Source organism: Gymnoscopelus braueri, assembly GCF_963280865.1.
Source record: "Gymnoscopelus braueri genome assembly, chromosome: 7".
In the NCBI taxonomy this organism is placed as follows: Eukaryota; Metazoa; Chordata; class Actinopteri; order Myctophiformes; family Myctophidae; genus Gymnoscopelus; species Gymnoscopelus braueri.
The window spans coordinates 14,029,815-14,044,796 of NC_137608.1; the positions used below are offsets into that span (position 1 = coordinate 14,029,815).

General features: G+C 40.9%; 1 protein-coding gene across 1 annotated transcript; it reads right to left on the reverse strand.

Annotated features, from left to right (window-relative positions):
- Window positions 1-3,486: 3,486 nt before the first annotated feature.
- LOC308089637 (surfeit locus protein 4-like) lies at window positions 3,487-14,613 on the reverse strand. Its single transcript, XM_080434484.1, has 6 exons — window positions 14,419-14,613; window positions 8,818-9,004; window positions 7,850-7,926; window positions 7,587-7,630; window positions 6,486-6,672; window positions 3,487-4,969 (listed from the first exon to the last, which is right to left on the reverse strand). The coding sequence occupies exons 1-6, from the start codon at window positions 14,464-14,466 to the stop codon at window positions 4,703-4,705; spliced, it is 810 nt and encodes a 269-aa protein (XP_080290610.1). The 5' UTR covers window positions 14,467-14,613; the 3' UTR covers window positions 3,487-4,702.
- Between the last annotated feature and the right edge of the window lie 369 nt (window positions 14,614-14,982).

A 14,982-nucleotide genomic window follows, 5' to 3' on the forward strand; every position in this document is an offset into this window, starting at 1 on the left:
TGAACTTGAATGAAATTGGGGATACAGTGTTATTTTGGAAACTTTTCCAATCCAAAAAAACAAATCCATGGAGATAGAAAAGAAAGAGAGCAGAGATAGAGGAGAGATAGAGAAGAGAGAGAAGAGAAAATGTAGAGATACAGAGTAGTGGAAAGAAAAGACACTTCTGGACTAGATTTCAATAAAGCTTGTAAACAAACTCCCAAACAAAAAGGCCCAGAGTCTTCATTATAAATTATCCAGTCTACAGTCTAAAAAGCATGGACGACTGTCTCCACCATCCCACAGAATTGACATATCTTAGAAATGGTGGTATATTATAGACCATAGATTTACATTTACAGTGACAGCCCCATATAAGGAAGATGCTCCACTGTAACATATTGATCTCCTATTCGTGTCTTTAACCTAGCTCTGGTCCATAGCGTTAGAAGGAGTTCCTTCTAACGCTATGGACCAGAGCTATCTTTAACCTATTGAGGCTGATTTATACCTAACCTCGCCATACAGCGGTGTTGCACAGCTAAACTAGCTGATCTACAAGCTCACTACGCATCACACCTGCTATTTTTGAAAACATGTTTGAAATCGAAAATGTTCGCCAAAAAAGACATGCCAAAAAGAGAGACGGCATGTTGAAAGTGGTTAAAAATCTCCATAGTACTGGTCTCTCTCCACGCTGGCAGTTCTTTCATCCAACTTGCTTTTGTTCAGCACTTTTAACACAACACTTGTAAACCTTGCCAAAGATCTGTTAGGCCACCACCATTCAAGTATAGGGGAAATGACCATCTTGATCTTTCACAGTAAATTATCTTCCCTTCCTCTTTAGGCAGAAAAGGAACAGGAGTCAAAGGACATAAATGTGGTACCCAATGTAATCTATCCCCAAAACAAATCAACTAATAAAGCTTACAATATCTGAATAAAGCCAGTGAGGCTCCCATAATACTGAAGGGCAGAGTCAGAAACCCTGTATGTGGCATCAGTGGTGGGAAAAGTACTCAAATGTTTTACTTAAGTAAAAGTATCAATACTGCAATACAGAAGTACTCCGTTACAAGTAAAAGACTGGAAATAAAAATGTACTTGAGTGAAAGTACAAAAGTATTGGTATCAAAATGTACTTAAAGTACCAAAAGTAAAAGTACTAACATTGCCTAGGTATAAAACAGGGCTAAAGTGGTTAATGTATGTTTTATAATGTAATAATTTATATATGCAAAGTAACTAAAGTTTTCAAATATATGTAGTGGAGTAAAAGTACAATATTTGCCTCTGAGATGTAGTGGAGTAGAAGTAAAAGTACTGAAAAATGGAAATACTCGAGTAAAGTAAAAAATACCTCAAAATTGTACTTAAGTACAGTACTTGAGTCGATGTACTTAGTTACTTTACACCACTGTGTGGCATGAGCACTTGCAGAGCATGTTAGAGAAATGTAACATGTTTGAAACATTCTCAAAACTGTTAGTTGTTTTTTTTAAATAGCAGATCTACAAGCTCACAACCTCCTTGGCATGGAAAAGGTTGTGAAAACGTTTTAGCTAACTACAGTAACCCAGGCTGAAGTTGATTTTAGTTTCCAGTCCACTGTACCAGTCTGTGTATGAGTCTGTACTATGAATTGGTCTTTTAGGCTTTAACAATGTAACGTCATGTTTGTCCTGATGATGTCATCACGCCACACTTGTTATCACTGTCCAAAGATTTGTCTCCATACAGCCTGATATTCTGGTTGCACCGTAATGATGTCATGACAGTTCTTTATCAGTTTGTGTTCAAAGTAAAACTTAAGATAAAAAGAGACATGCTGACCTCTAGTGGTTATACATATTAGCAGGTTGTCTTTGCCACCAAACATCCCTGCAGACAGAAGAGACAACTCTGGCCTGTGCACGATCTACCAAAGATCTTATGAGGAAAAACTACTGCTCACGGTTAAAGTTTTTTAACACAGTGATTGTGTTTTGCTGTCAGACTCTGTGTGTGTGTGTGTGTGTGTGTGTGTGTGTGTGTGTGTGTGTGTGTGTGTGTGTGTGTGTGTGTGTGTGTGTGTGTGTGTGTGTGTGTGTGTGTGTGTGTGTGTGTGTGTGTGCGTGCGTGCGTGCGTGCGTGCGTGTGTGTGTGTGTGTGTGTGTGTAAATGCATGTATTTATGCATTTGAGTCTCCAGCAGGAATGAGACAGACCTGCATGACATCATGTTAATTTATTAAAGCAACGTCATCAAAAACATTACAGATAGAAAACCAGACAGACACACTGATAGCTTGACACGGTCTGTCTCTCAATAAAAAAAGAAATATAAACTTGAGTCCCACCATCTTCCTGGGTTTGTATAAAAGTGTGTGTGTGTGTGTCAGGCACATATCAATAGAGAATGTCAGACTGGTCGACCTGGTTGTAAATCCATATTGAGAACAGATCTTCTGAAAGGAGTTTCATGTTCAGAACAGCTGAGCCAAGAGAAATAATAAAGCTGTGTCATTTTGATTGAAACACTCGTGACATGCCCCAGAATCATGACCCCGTTATGAGATAAACCACAGACCTTGTTGAGAACCGTTTTCTACCGACAGACGTCTGCTTAGAACTGGGCAGTATGGATACAATATCAAGATATAATTTTGGACCAAACAGCTTGATTTTTGCTTTTATTATTTTGGCTGCTTCAGATGTAGTTAACGGTGTTATAAAGACCACATTAATCAGGTCATAATGTTACTGGCTGACCAGTATTTCAAAACACTCAATCTCAATTTTGAGTAATAAAATTGGCTAAAACAGCAGATCTACAAGCTCACAACGCAATGAGACGGGTTGTGAGCTTGTAGATAACCATTTATGAAAACAATTAAAGTATAAAATAGGGCTCAAGTAATTAAAACCAGGAAAGCTATTTATGCCATATCATATCATACAATCCAAAATACACACAATATCGATATATTGATGTCTACATCAGCTATCTTCTTTTTGTGTTTAGTAATGTGCCTTCTGTCAGCTCAGTGTTGCGTAAGTGCGCATACACATAAGCTGGGTCATGTAATCGTCTTTTCCTCATATCCTTCATGACATGGCTTGTGTCTGAACCAGGATCAGTTACCTGGAATATTGATGTTATCAGGATACTGAAGCATGTAAAACAAGTCAGTCCCGTCTCCAAGGTTACAGGCATCAATACATTCCTACCGTCCTTCCTCTATGACTGTTCACAGCAGGAGTGACTGTGCATTTCACAGTTAGTTGCCATGGAAAGCAATATGTGGTGTGACTTCACAATGCAGGTTAAAGCTACAACCCTGAATAAAAATAAGTAGAAATAAAGATACAGCCCTGGATTTATAGATAGTAAGTTAATACAATAGAACTAGCACAATCCGAGTTGGCCTACCTGCTCTTTCATTGAGACAGTTTTAACCTGGGGTCCAAGATGTCCTACTGATTGACAATATCAATGAAGTTATTTGAAAGCAGACAGGACTGGATACCAAATGGCCGCCAAATTTATTGTAGTTCAGACATAAGTACAATTCACTTCCCCCCATCAGGAGAGTGAGACATTGGATATAAAACTTGTAAGGATTGTAGCTTTAAAGTCATACTGGGTAACCTTTTCAATTAAACAAAAGTTATTTTCGATATAATCTTTCACTGGTATATTTTTCACAATAACCATTCCACATGAACGAGTGTCGCGAGTGTCATGTCGTCACCAAAATGACGTAGGCACCGGAAATGTACCAGAAATATATATTCATTCATGTATTCTACAGTAAATAAATACAATTTCTGGCGACATGTTGCTGCTCTCCAAACTATTCTCGGGCGCTAGTACTCAATTCTTTATCAGCGTTCCTTCCATATAGACAAACGCTGTAATGACGACGGAGCTACAAGGGGTGTCACTAAAACAGACTACTAAAATGAATGTAATACAGTATGACTTTAATATAAACAGACAGAAGCCTTGCACCCCTGGATCACACAAACACAACGTTTCATTGGTCCAAAGGGCCACGATAGATAAAACTGTACCAGGCCTGCCCATTGCCATATATACGTAGATAAAACCCAACAACATTAAACCACAGATATATCAATTCCCTGTTCACAGCCACCTACTTTGCTGGAGGAGGACATGATGATGCTTATCGCTATGGACAAAGGGAGGAAAAGATGGATTTATCCTTCCTCTTCTGTGTTCGACATGTAAACACAACGCTGTCTGTCATAAAATATGGAAATGTCTGTTCTATTCTCTGCAATTAACACACAATGTCATGTGACAATCTCTAATTGGTCCATATAAAAAAGAAAAACAAGACAAATGCATAATGGGAATGTTGGACGTAAGAAAAAATAAATACATACTGAACTGAACGACTGACAAGACAGAAAGAGAGACAAATTTGCATGTCTGCTGTGGAAAATGTGTTTGTGTGTGTGTGGGTGGGTGTGTGTGTGGGTGGGTGTGTGTGTGCGCACGCACGCGCGCCTTTGTCCTGAGTGGAGGACAGTCCGTCTTTCTATCCATCCATCCATTCATTCTTTCTTCCCGTGCTCTTCACGGTCAAGTTTGGTCTTCTCTTCTCCTCCCGCCATCTTCTCCAAGCCATCATCTCTCTCTCTCTCTCTCTCTCTCTCTCTTCCTCCTTCAACATTTTCTTTCTATTGAGACCTCTCTCTCCCTCTGTCCCTCACCATTCCTTCTTCTTCTCGTCCATGGACACACCTCCCGGCCCCCTAGCCACCACCATTAGCAGTCCTCCGATGACGGACGTGGTCTGGAAGAAGTCGTACTTGAGGAAGTCGTGCATGGGCTTGTAGGTGGGGATGGTCCAGAATGCGTTGAAGTAGACGTTGATGCTCAACAGCCACAGGCACAGCGTCAGGGCAGCCAGCTTGGTTTTTAAGCCCACAGCCACCAGGACAATGAGAGCGGTTCCGACCAGGTTCTTAAGGATCTACAAAGCAACAGGACATTAAGAGAACATTTAGCTCTGGGTTGGGTCAGATGCAATACCGATTTTGGAGAGTCCTAGACTCCCAGCCCACTGATTACCGATGTTTTTAAGGCAACTCTCCCACCGGATCAAGTCCGTCAGGAGAAGGCACGCTCAACTCAAGGGGAGTCTTGAGGTGTCTCTTGCAATTTAGCTGGGTGCAGGTTCTTGAAGATATACAATGAAAGGATTATCCGTACTCTCTTTGAGTAGTTTCTTATGTTATTTGTAATAGGTTTGCACAGCAGCAGCAGTCTACCTAGAGAACGGACGTGTTAGAAATGCTGAGGAAGGCCGACGTGCCGAAACATGTCCGTTTCTCTAGGTAGACTGCTGCTGCGGTGCAAACCTATTAAAAAGAACATAAGAAACTACTCAAGAGAGTGCGGATAATCCTTTCATTACCGATGTTTTTAACCAATATAATGATAAAAGTACAAAGTGTTCTAATCCATTTTGAAACTTCTAATCCATTTTGAAAGTTTCTATTTAAAAACATTTAGCTGTTGAACAAATAAATACATAAAAATAATCACAAATTTATAAATGTTAAAAAATTGCTGATCAACAAGCTCCCAACCCATCACAAAGTGATGCATTGTGATCTTGTGGATCTGCTATTTTAGGAAAAATAATAAAAGCCATGTTGAAAGTGGGAAAAATTGTGCATTTTTGGCTACACTAATGCTGTCAAAAAAGTCTAATACTGGCCGATATATCGGCCAAAGCGATATGCCGGTCTGGCTCTAAACGGAACAGTATATAGTCCAAATCATCATGACATCACCACAGCCAAAATTGTATTTCCGGGTAGATAATCTCTCTCTGTCAGCACCACAGCCTTAAACATGTAGGGCTGTATTGTGCACCCCGCACTATGCGCTATCCGTTAATTACGCACAAGGCAGCTCGCGCTGCCCCTAAACGATATAGTGTTGCGGCGTTACCCGCTAGATTTTAAACAGATTCCCTTATTTGCGCCTGGAGGTGTGGCTGATGGGCGTGTTGTTGCGCTCCATACAATTGCTATCGTGCCCACACGCATATTGGAAGGCGCATTGCAGCTACTCAGACCACCCGCTACCCCAAATCCGTTTTGTTGTTTACAAGACCACGCCTGGAAATGCAGACCACACCGTAAATGCAGAGCCAATCTGAAAGAAAATTTCCCTTTTTTTTATCGAATGGGTTCCCAGATTGCCGGGTAGATAACGCCGGCAGCATCACATTGGAGCAGTATTATACATTAACCTTATTTCTGGAAGAACAGGACACTTATGATATTGTTATTGACTATTAGAAATATATTATTTTGTTCTAAGTATGCACAGGTTGACAAACTAGACATAGCTAATGCTCTGGAAACATTATTTTATACTGTGTAAATATCCATAGACACTCTACCCGGAAATACAGCTCTACACGTTTTATTTACAAACATTCTGATCTGGTCTATAAATCACCCGTAACAACTCACAGTGAAGAGGTGGAGCTCAAAGTGCAGCAGAGTCATGAACATGAGCACCAGCAGAACTCGTCCTCCCAGTTGCATGTACTGTTTGGGACTGTTCTCTCTCAGACTGGGGACGCCGGCAAACATGCTCTTCCCCTCTCCTCTGGACTCGGCCAGCAGCAATAACAAACCTCCACCCAGAGCCAGGTTCCTGATAGCCGAGAGGAGAGAGAGAACACATCCCCACTGAGTAAATGAATTAATTCCATTTCATTGATCTGTATTGTGATATAATATAAATTAGAGCCCAACCGATGCCAGATTTTTGGGTCCTACACCACGGTTACCGCTGTTTTGAGCGATATTTTGTCTATTAGGTCCTTCTACACCGGGGGAGTTATTAGCCTGAAAATATATATTCTTTAACTTGTTTGAATCATGAGTAAATCGACACTGAACATCAATATTATGCAGCCATAAAGTGATTGTTAAAAAACTAAATCGAAACGAGGTTGATTTTTCCGCATAAAAGTAAAGCATCAAACTGCATTAAATTAGCCTGGGATACAGCCTGCTTCGCTACGTTCGGCGGACTTTTTTTTCTCTCTTCGCTTCTCAGTCTGGAAAGCCTCCTATCTCCAAGGGAGGCGGGACATGGCATAAGGTAGGAATCGAACCGTGGCTTCTGATTGGTCTGTGGTGCGGGGCGGGACAAAAAAAACAGTGTGACCGTTGTGATTCGTCATTCGTTTGAACAACATCCAATCAGCAACGACGTTGCCCAACGTAACATATGTAGTTCCAGTGTAGTTCTGCAAAACGAGTCAATAGGGTGCTCTCCAGACTGAGAAGCGAAGAGAGAAAAAAAAGTCCGCCGAACGTAGCGAAGCAGGCTGGATACCAGGCTAGCATTAAATAGCCTATCTACAAACTCATAACGCGTATAACATATGGAACTCATAACATATGGAAGCCAGGTTAAAGGTTAGTCTATTTGGCCTAGCTAAACATTTCTGCAGGCTATGTGTCCCGGCACATCGGATGCAGAATTGCTGATACCAATGTCATCAAAAAAGTCAAATAACAATTGATCAGGCTCTAATATATATAGTATATCAAACTCACCTCATCAGAAATTTCACGTCCCAGAGAATGCTGTAGGCTATAGTCTGACAGACAGACAGACAGACAGATCATTAGATCAATAATAATTACTCAGACTTTAGCAGACTACAATGCTTCACCAAATCTCATCTCAATCAATCTCAAAGACATGACAAGGCATCACTTTTGAAAGCATCCTCACATTTTTGTGTCTATAGTGTCTAAACCTTTTTTGCACAGTGAATATATATAAATAATCAAATGGCATGGTGGTGTATTGTCACCTGCATGGCGATGATTCCAAACAGACCACAGCAGGCATACTCAACAAAGTTCCTACTGAGTATTAATACACATCCACCTAGACAGACAGAGAGAGAGAACATGTTCATGCCATTTATCCTTAAAACAGATATTTCCATGACAGTTATTTACAAAATGTACCATGGCGTTCCATGGATGTATTTCCGTTCGTGATTTAGTTTTTCATATGGCTAAGATAAGAGGAGTGCTCCTTTTCGTCCTGTGTATGTGCAAAGTTTAACATATCACTTTAAAACAAGGCAGATACCGCGAAATGAATTGCTCAGTCACCGGCTTCGGATGCTGTCAATGCACTGACGGGACATTATCAGGTTTAATCAGACTATTGATTGATCTAAGTAGGTGAGATACTGACCTACACACGTTTAATCAGACTATTGATTGGTGAGATACTGACCTACCCGGTGGCAAACGCTCGCCCCAAAACATGATTTACGATGCTGTGCCTATCGGTACATAACTCGGACTGCGCGGAGTCGGCTCAAGCGAACTTCGAAACGTTCGGCACGGCAACTCGCTCGCTCAGTGGTGCCTCTCGTGGCTCAAGTTCGCTTGAGATGGCGCGCCTCCGACGCGGTCCAAAACCATACTTTCTACAACACACCTACTGAGCCTACTTAGACCAATCAATAGTCTGATTAAACCTGATAATGTCCCATTCAGTGCATTGACAGCATCCGAAATGGGTGGCTCAGTACGCTCGGTAGCATTCAATTGCACAGCAACTTCCTGGTTTGTGCTGGCACTGGCAGTCACAGGGATTACTTTCTTACTGAAAAGAACTTTGAGAAATCTGCCGCAATAATCCACAAGCAACAAGCTAACTAGTAGTACCTAGAAAAGATGTAGCTTGTTAGCATGTACATTTGTTCTTTTCGGCAAGTGACACAGCTGTGCGACAAAGTATAAATCAGGCATTTCGTCTCACCCAGTTGTCCCAGCAGGTTGATGAGAACAAAGAGGGAGGCCAGGAACCAACCACAGCTCCACGTGGCAGCGATGTAGTCCTTCTGTTCACTCCACTGGAACCACATCCTGACCCCATCCTCCAGGAACGTACTGATCAGACAGAACCTCGCCACGTGAGGAAGATACTGCTTCGTTACTCTGAGGAACTACAGGAGGACAGAAATGAATGAGAGAAGAGGAGAGGGGAGAGATGAACACGATAATTATTATTTTATAAGAAATATAAATGTTATATGTATATTATTTAATATTTCACAAGAGATATGGAAGCAATGAGAAACAAAATGGAAGAATTTCCTGTTCCCTGCAGTAACAGGACAGTCACTAGGGGGTGCTAACCAACCAAATAACAACAGAAAAGACTCATGGATGGGGAGAGCTACATGGCACATTTATATTAATATAATGTAATATAATAATATAATATATCATTATATTAACATATGTTTAAGAATATGACCTCATATAACTTTCTGTTGTAGAATTTACAGAGATGTCAATAGCTTTTTATGATTGATGATGAACTATTAGCTTTGAATGCTTAGTAGGCAATACAAATCTACCTTTTTTCATGCTCTCTCAACCCTGGTCACACGTACTGTGTGTGTGTGTGTGTGTGTGTGTGTGTGTGTGTGTGTGTGTGTGTGTGTGTGTGTGTGTGTGTGTGTGTGTGTGTGTGTGTGTGTGTGTGTGTGTGTGTGTGTGTGTGTGTCAGATTCTCTGGTTTAAATGTGATTCATGTGACGGTGGGGTGGTCTATAATGTAGGTCATGAAAGAAGAAGTAGAAAGTAGAAATATAACATTATCTGTACACACACAAGGTTAATGGTTAATGTGACAGAGCTTTTAGCCGTAACCAACCAGATGGCCAACAGGACAGGAAAGCTGAGGTGACACTCAGTCCACAGCAACACAACACACTGCCTGTCCATCCATCCAACGTCTGTACACTGTCTGTCCAATGTCTAGTATCCAACATTATCTGTCCACTGTCCAATCCATCCTAACTTTATTTATAGAGAACATTTAACGCTGTTTTATAGTTCGTTTTTATGGGTTTGGTGTTTTATGAGTTTATTTGTGATTTTTCTCTGGTTTTACTGTGTGTTTTGTGTAATAGGTCTCATTTACTTTTCCACAGTAAAGCACTTTGGTCAACTAACTCAATAGTATTTTTGAAAGCTAGAGAATAAAAAGTGGGTTTTTAAGACCATTTAAAAAAACAGAGAGTGAGGGGGCTAACACTGTATGTCCAGTGTCCACTGTCCAACATTGTCTGTCCACTGCACTAGTACCCTGTCCAGCCAACATCAGTCCACTGTTCCGTACTGTTCCGTACTGTCTGAGTGTCCACTGACCAACACTGTCTATCTGCTGTTTTTTGAGGAAGCTACTGGTTTCCATTCATTTCAGCCAGTGGTGTAAAGTAACTAAGTACATTTACTCAAGTACTGTACATAAGAACAATTTTGAGGTACTTATTTTTTTTACTTTACTGTCGCATCGCGACACATTGTAGCTTTAAATTTTTTTTTTAATACATACATAATTTTTTATACATTTTATACGTTTGAAAACTTGTGAAATGGGACATTCTGCATAATGAGTTCTTTCTACTTTTGGTACTTTAAGTACATTTTGATACCAATACTTTTGTACTCTTACTCAAGTAAATTTTTTATTCCAGACTTGATTTCAGCGTGACATACATGATCGAAGATGTGAATAAACAATGACTATTGAATCTGTTCTTTGTGCCAGCCTCTCTCTAGGTCGTCCTCAGATGACCTAGACTAGAGAGTAGTGTGACGTTAAAAGCACAGAAGGACTTGTCCATGCTGGTCCACACAGCAACACCCAAGTAACACCTACACCTGGGAATACTTTAGTTCTCTGGAATAGTCAGTCAAACTCAGGAGGAGGAGCGCGCCGCACACCAGCATTAAGGAGGTGCTGACCACTGCAGATATAACTGCTACAACAGAGAGGACGCACACTACTCGTAGCCACGAGGCAAAAATAATTTTATTGAAACCAACGTTTCGACAGTATTGTCTTGTTCAGGGTTCCTCTGGAATAAACAATTTTTAGCATCATAGACTCCCACTTTCAGTCATTTCTGAGAGAACTAGACAATACTCAAACTATGCAGACTTTGGGTTATGCGCTCTGTATGCGTAGTTTTAGAGAGTAGTGCTGTTCATTTGATCCTGCTGTGTGTGACAACCGGGACATTATTTGACTTTTTTTTTTGATGACATCGGTATTCTGCAATTATGCAGCCGATGTGTCCCGATTTTTAACCACTTCCAACCTGGTGTCCCTAATTTGGGCATGTCATTATAAGTCTTTTCCCTTTTCAATTAGTTACAGTTACATATTAGCCTTAAAGATGGACGACTTCCGTGGATTTCTGGGGGACGGGCTGGCGGGTAGGGGAACTAGGACAACTGAGAAAAGGCCAGAAACTGAACACTTTCTCCATTATACTCAATAACAGCATCTTGCACTGTTCTGTAGACAAAGGTTAGTATGCTAAGTGGTGGTTAGTTAGTAACTTTAGCCTCCAGACTGCTGAGTTTGCAGCTTCCCAAACGACACACACAAATTCATTAAAGATAATAATATAACTCTCTCAAACACACACCCTCATTACCACAATACATATAAGAATGCACACACCAACTAACCCTCCAATTATATGTGTGTGTGAGAGAGAGAGAGAGAGAGAGAGAGAGAGAGAGAGAGAGAGAGAGAGAGAGAGAGAGAGAGAGAGAGAGAGAGAGAGAGAGAGAGAGAGAGAATGCTAAGCCCCGCCCACTGCAGGCCACATCAGCATAACCTGGTAGCTGGTAGCCAATCAGCAGCCAGAGAGTCACAGAGTGGGAATGAATGAAACAGACTGGTTTATTTACTACTGAGACTCAATCAGGACAGACAGTTCTAGAGACGCTCTGAACAGTTTCAGGATCATATTTGTTCAGGACAATCACAGAAAAACCCTGTCTGAGCACTTCAGACTAAAACAAAAAACACAACAATATGTCTTATTAATGACATGTTACACATACACACAACCCACCTTAGATCTGATTACATATAGATTACTTTTCTCTTGTTGCAACTTGTTACTTTACCTCCAATTAAATGACTGCCAGACCAGTCTGTCTGAAGAAATTTATCTACACGAAACATCTCCTGATTACACGCACACGCACACACACACACACACACAGTATTGCCTACAGTATAGATGCTCTGTATGAGTCATACCTCCTGTCTGTCAACATGTTCTAACGGCTCGTTAGGTGAATATTTTTAACCTTAATTATTCATGGCCCATTGCCTGAAGTGAACACACATTCGCACCTACCCACAGCACAGCGCTCTATTACATGGGATGCACTTTAAGAGGCGTTTATGATAGAACGCAAATATGCCAATAATGTAGATTACCTTTTTTTATGGGTCACACAGCAGACATTCGTGGATCATATTCTTATAAATGAATGATTCATTGTTAACGAGTTTTGATTAATGATTGTAATTTTTGTATGAGCGTTCTCAATTTCCATAATTGTCTTAACAGTCTTTATAAAGTGGAGGGTGTTGAACTTGACTTATTGGATATGGATATGGGCATTTTTTTTTATTGTTATGATCATCACAGTGGCCATTAACTTATTTCCTATACTTTACACATTGCCTACACATAGTGAAATTATTGTGTAATATGCAGGTGTGATTAGTACTCCTGGCTACCCTTTGTTTATGCAAGGACCTCTGTTTGACTATATTCTTATTTCTTTTTAGCCATGCCCTGAGGAAGACTCACGCAGGCTCAAACCAGTTGGGAGTTCTCCTTTCATGATTTTGTATTGTGATAAGCAGTGCACTACTAATGAAGGCATTATTTAACCACATTCTTGGCAAAGCGAGGGTGTGTCTGAAGTAAGCAAAAGGGATTCCTCCTTTTTTAACAGTCTTCTACTGTTGGCCACCTTGAGGTAGAAGGCAAGTTGACAGACTGACACTACAATCAGAATAGACAACCTTGATGGAGATCAATTACTTTGTGTCCTTTCTAATCATTACGGTTCTATGGGAAATACTTCTGACCCGCAGAGACTAACAGTGCTGTCTGTCCCACAGAGATACAGTAGCATTTATGGTATAATTCAAAGTGTCAAACTCTGATCTTTGAAACGCAGAAATAAGAACAGACAGATAATGCTTTATCTGTCACTACTCAACTGAACCCTACCATCAATGTTACAACACCATTGATCCATATTCACTGATTCAATCTGATTGACAGACGGTGGTCCAGTCATGTTGATAAATAAACACAGTAAGCACTGCAGCGCAGCAACAACTCTGTACATTTATAATCATGTAGTAGTTTATATATCATGCTTGTGCGTGTGTGTGTGTGTGTGTGTGTGTGTGTGTGTGAGAGTGAGAGTGAGAGTGAGAGACATAACTATTTCAGACAGACAGAAAATGCACAACTTTTATAGTTTGTAAGAGTCTTCCCTCTAAGTTGCAATGTAACGCAGCTCTGTTTACACTTTTATTTATTCCCATTTATATTTTATATTTAATTACATGCATTGTTTTGATTGTTTTGTTCCACTTTTGCTTAACAGGACCCCATTGGAAATAAGCCCTGGCTTTTTGGGGTTATCCTTCTGGCATCCATTTGTATAAATCTGTACCACTGTACCTTTTATGGCAAAAATGGCAATGCCAATGTATTGTTACTCATGCCAATAAAACTAATTTGAATTTAATTGAGAGAGAGAGAGAGAGAGAGAGAGAGAGAGAGAGGGGGAGGAGAGAGAGAGAGAGAGAGAGAGAGAGAGAGAGAGAGAGAGAGAGAGATGTATAAAAATAATATAACACGTTGTCCTAACTTTTTTAGGGTTAATCCTAGGACCCGGAGGGATGGTCGCACTGTGATTGGCTAGTTGTCAAGGTTGTCATGGAGACAAACAGCGGCCTTGACAACCAACTATCCAATCACGTCTCAGTCGTCTCTTCAGGTTATAGGATCTAGAGATTCTACCTTCCCTTTTCCGCCCATTTCGTTTTTCTGAAGAATTCCTCGATTTCTAGAACTTTTTTACTTTTAACACACACAGACAGAACATACCGTAAAAACATGCTCTCTATATGAACACATGATAACGTTACATTGACTCTCTACATAACACATCATAACGTTACATTTACTCCCTATCGTTACAGTTACACACTCTTGTTTTTATCAGACAGAGCAGCGGAGCTGCCCTCCTCCGCCGGAGCTCAGACAGGTCTCTCCCCGGGGTTCAGTGATGGTTTCCCGGGGAGAGAGAGAGCCGAGCCCCGGTACCACCAGACAGTCAATAAAGTTGAACAGTCAGAGACATAGAGGAAGTAAATAACGCTGTTGTTGACATTGTAAAGTTTTAAGCGGGCAGTAAAAGAAACGAGACGCTGGTCTGCGTCCACCACCGAGGACTGAGCTCAGCATCTCCCCGGGTCACAGTCGTTGTCTCCCGGGGAGCAGTTGCTCACCTGGTCCGCTACATCCTCGGCCTGGCCCATCACGTCGTTGTGCCCCATCTTTTCCTCGGTTTAAGGCACTGAGAAACAGACGCTGTACTAATAACACAATCTAACTAAACGATAATCTAAATTCTGATTGTGCTGATGATGATGATGCTGCTGTCGCATCCGCTACTTCTGATCATAGAGCTATCTATGCTTCTGACCCACAATCCACCGCGCAGGGCGAAAGTGCGCCTCCTGTAGGCGCTGTGGGGAAAGACATGCCACGTGGACTGTCTGTCACACAGATTGTGTGTGAGAGAGAAAGTGATATGTGTGTGTGAGAGAGAAAGTGATGTGTGTGTGTGTGTGTGTGTGTGTGTGTGTGTGTGTGTGTGTGTTGTCTCGTCGTGGCATACAAATCACCAGCACCAGATACAGATTATATCAGATGACGTAGCTTAAAAACTAATTAATATCTGCCTAAAAATCATGAGTTTGTGTCAAACTTAGTGCAGGCTACTGACTCACTGTTTCTTAATACCTGAAATCTAATTAAATATCTCTAAAATAGTAGATAATTTGGAACAA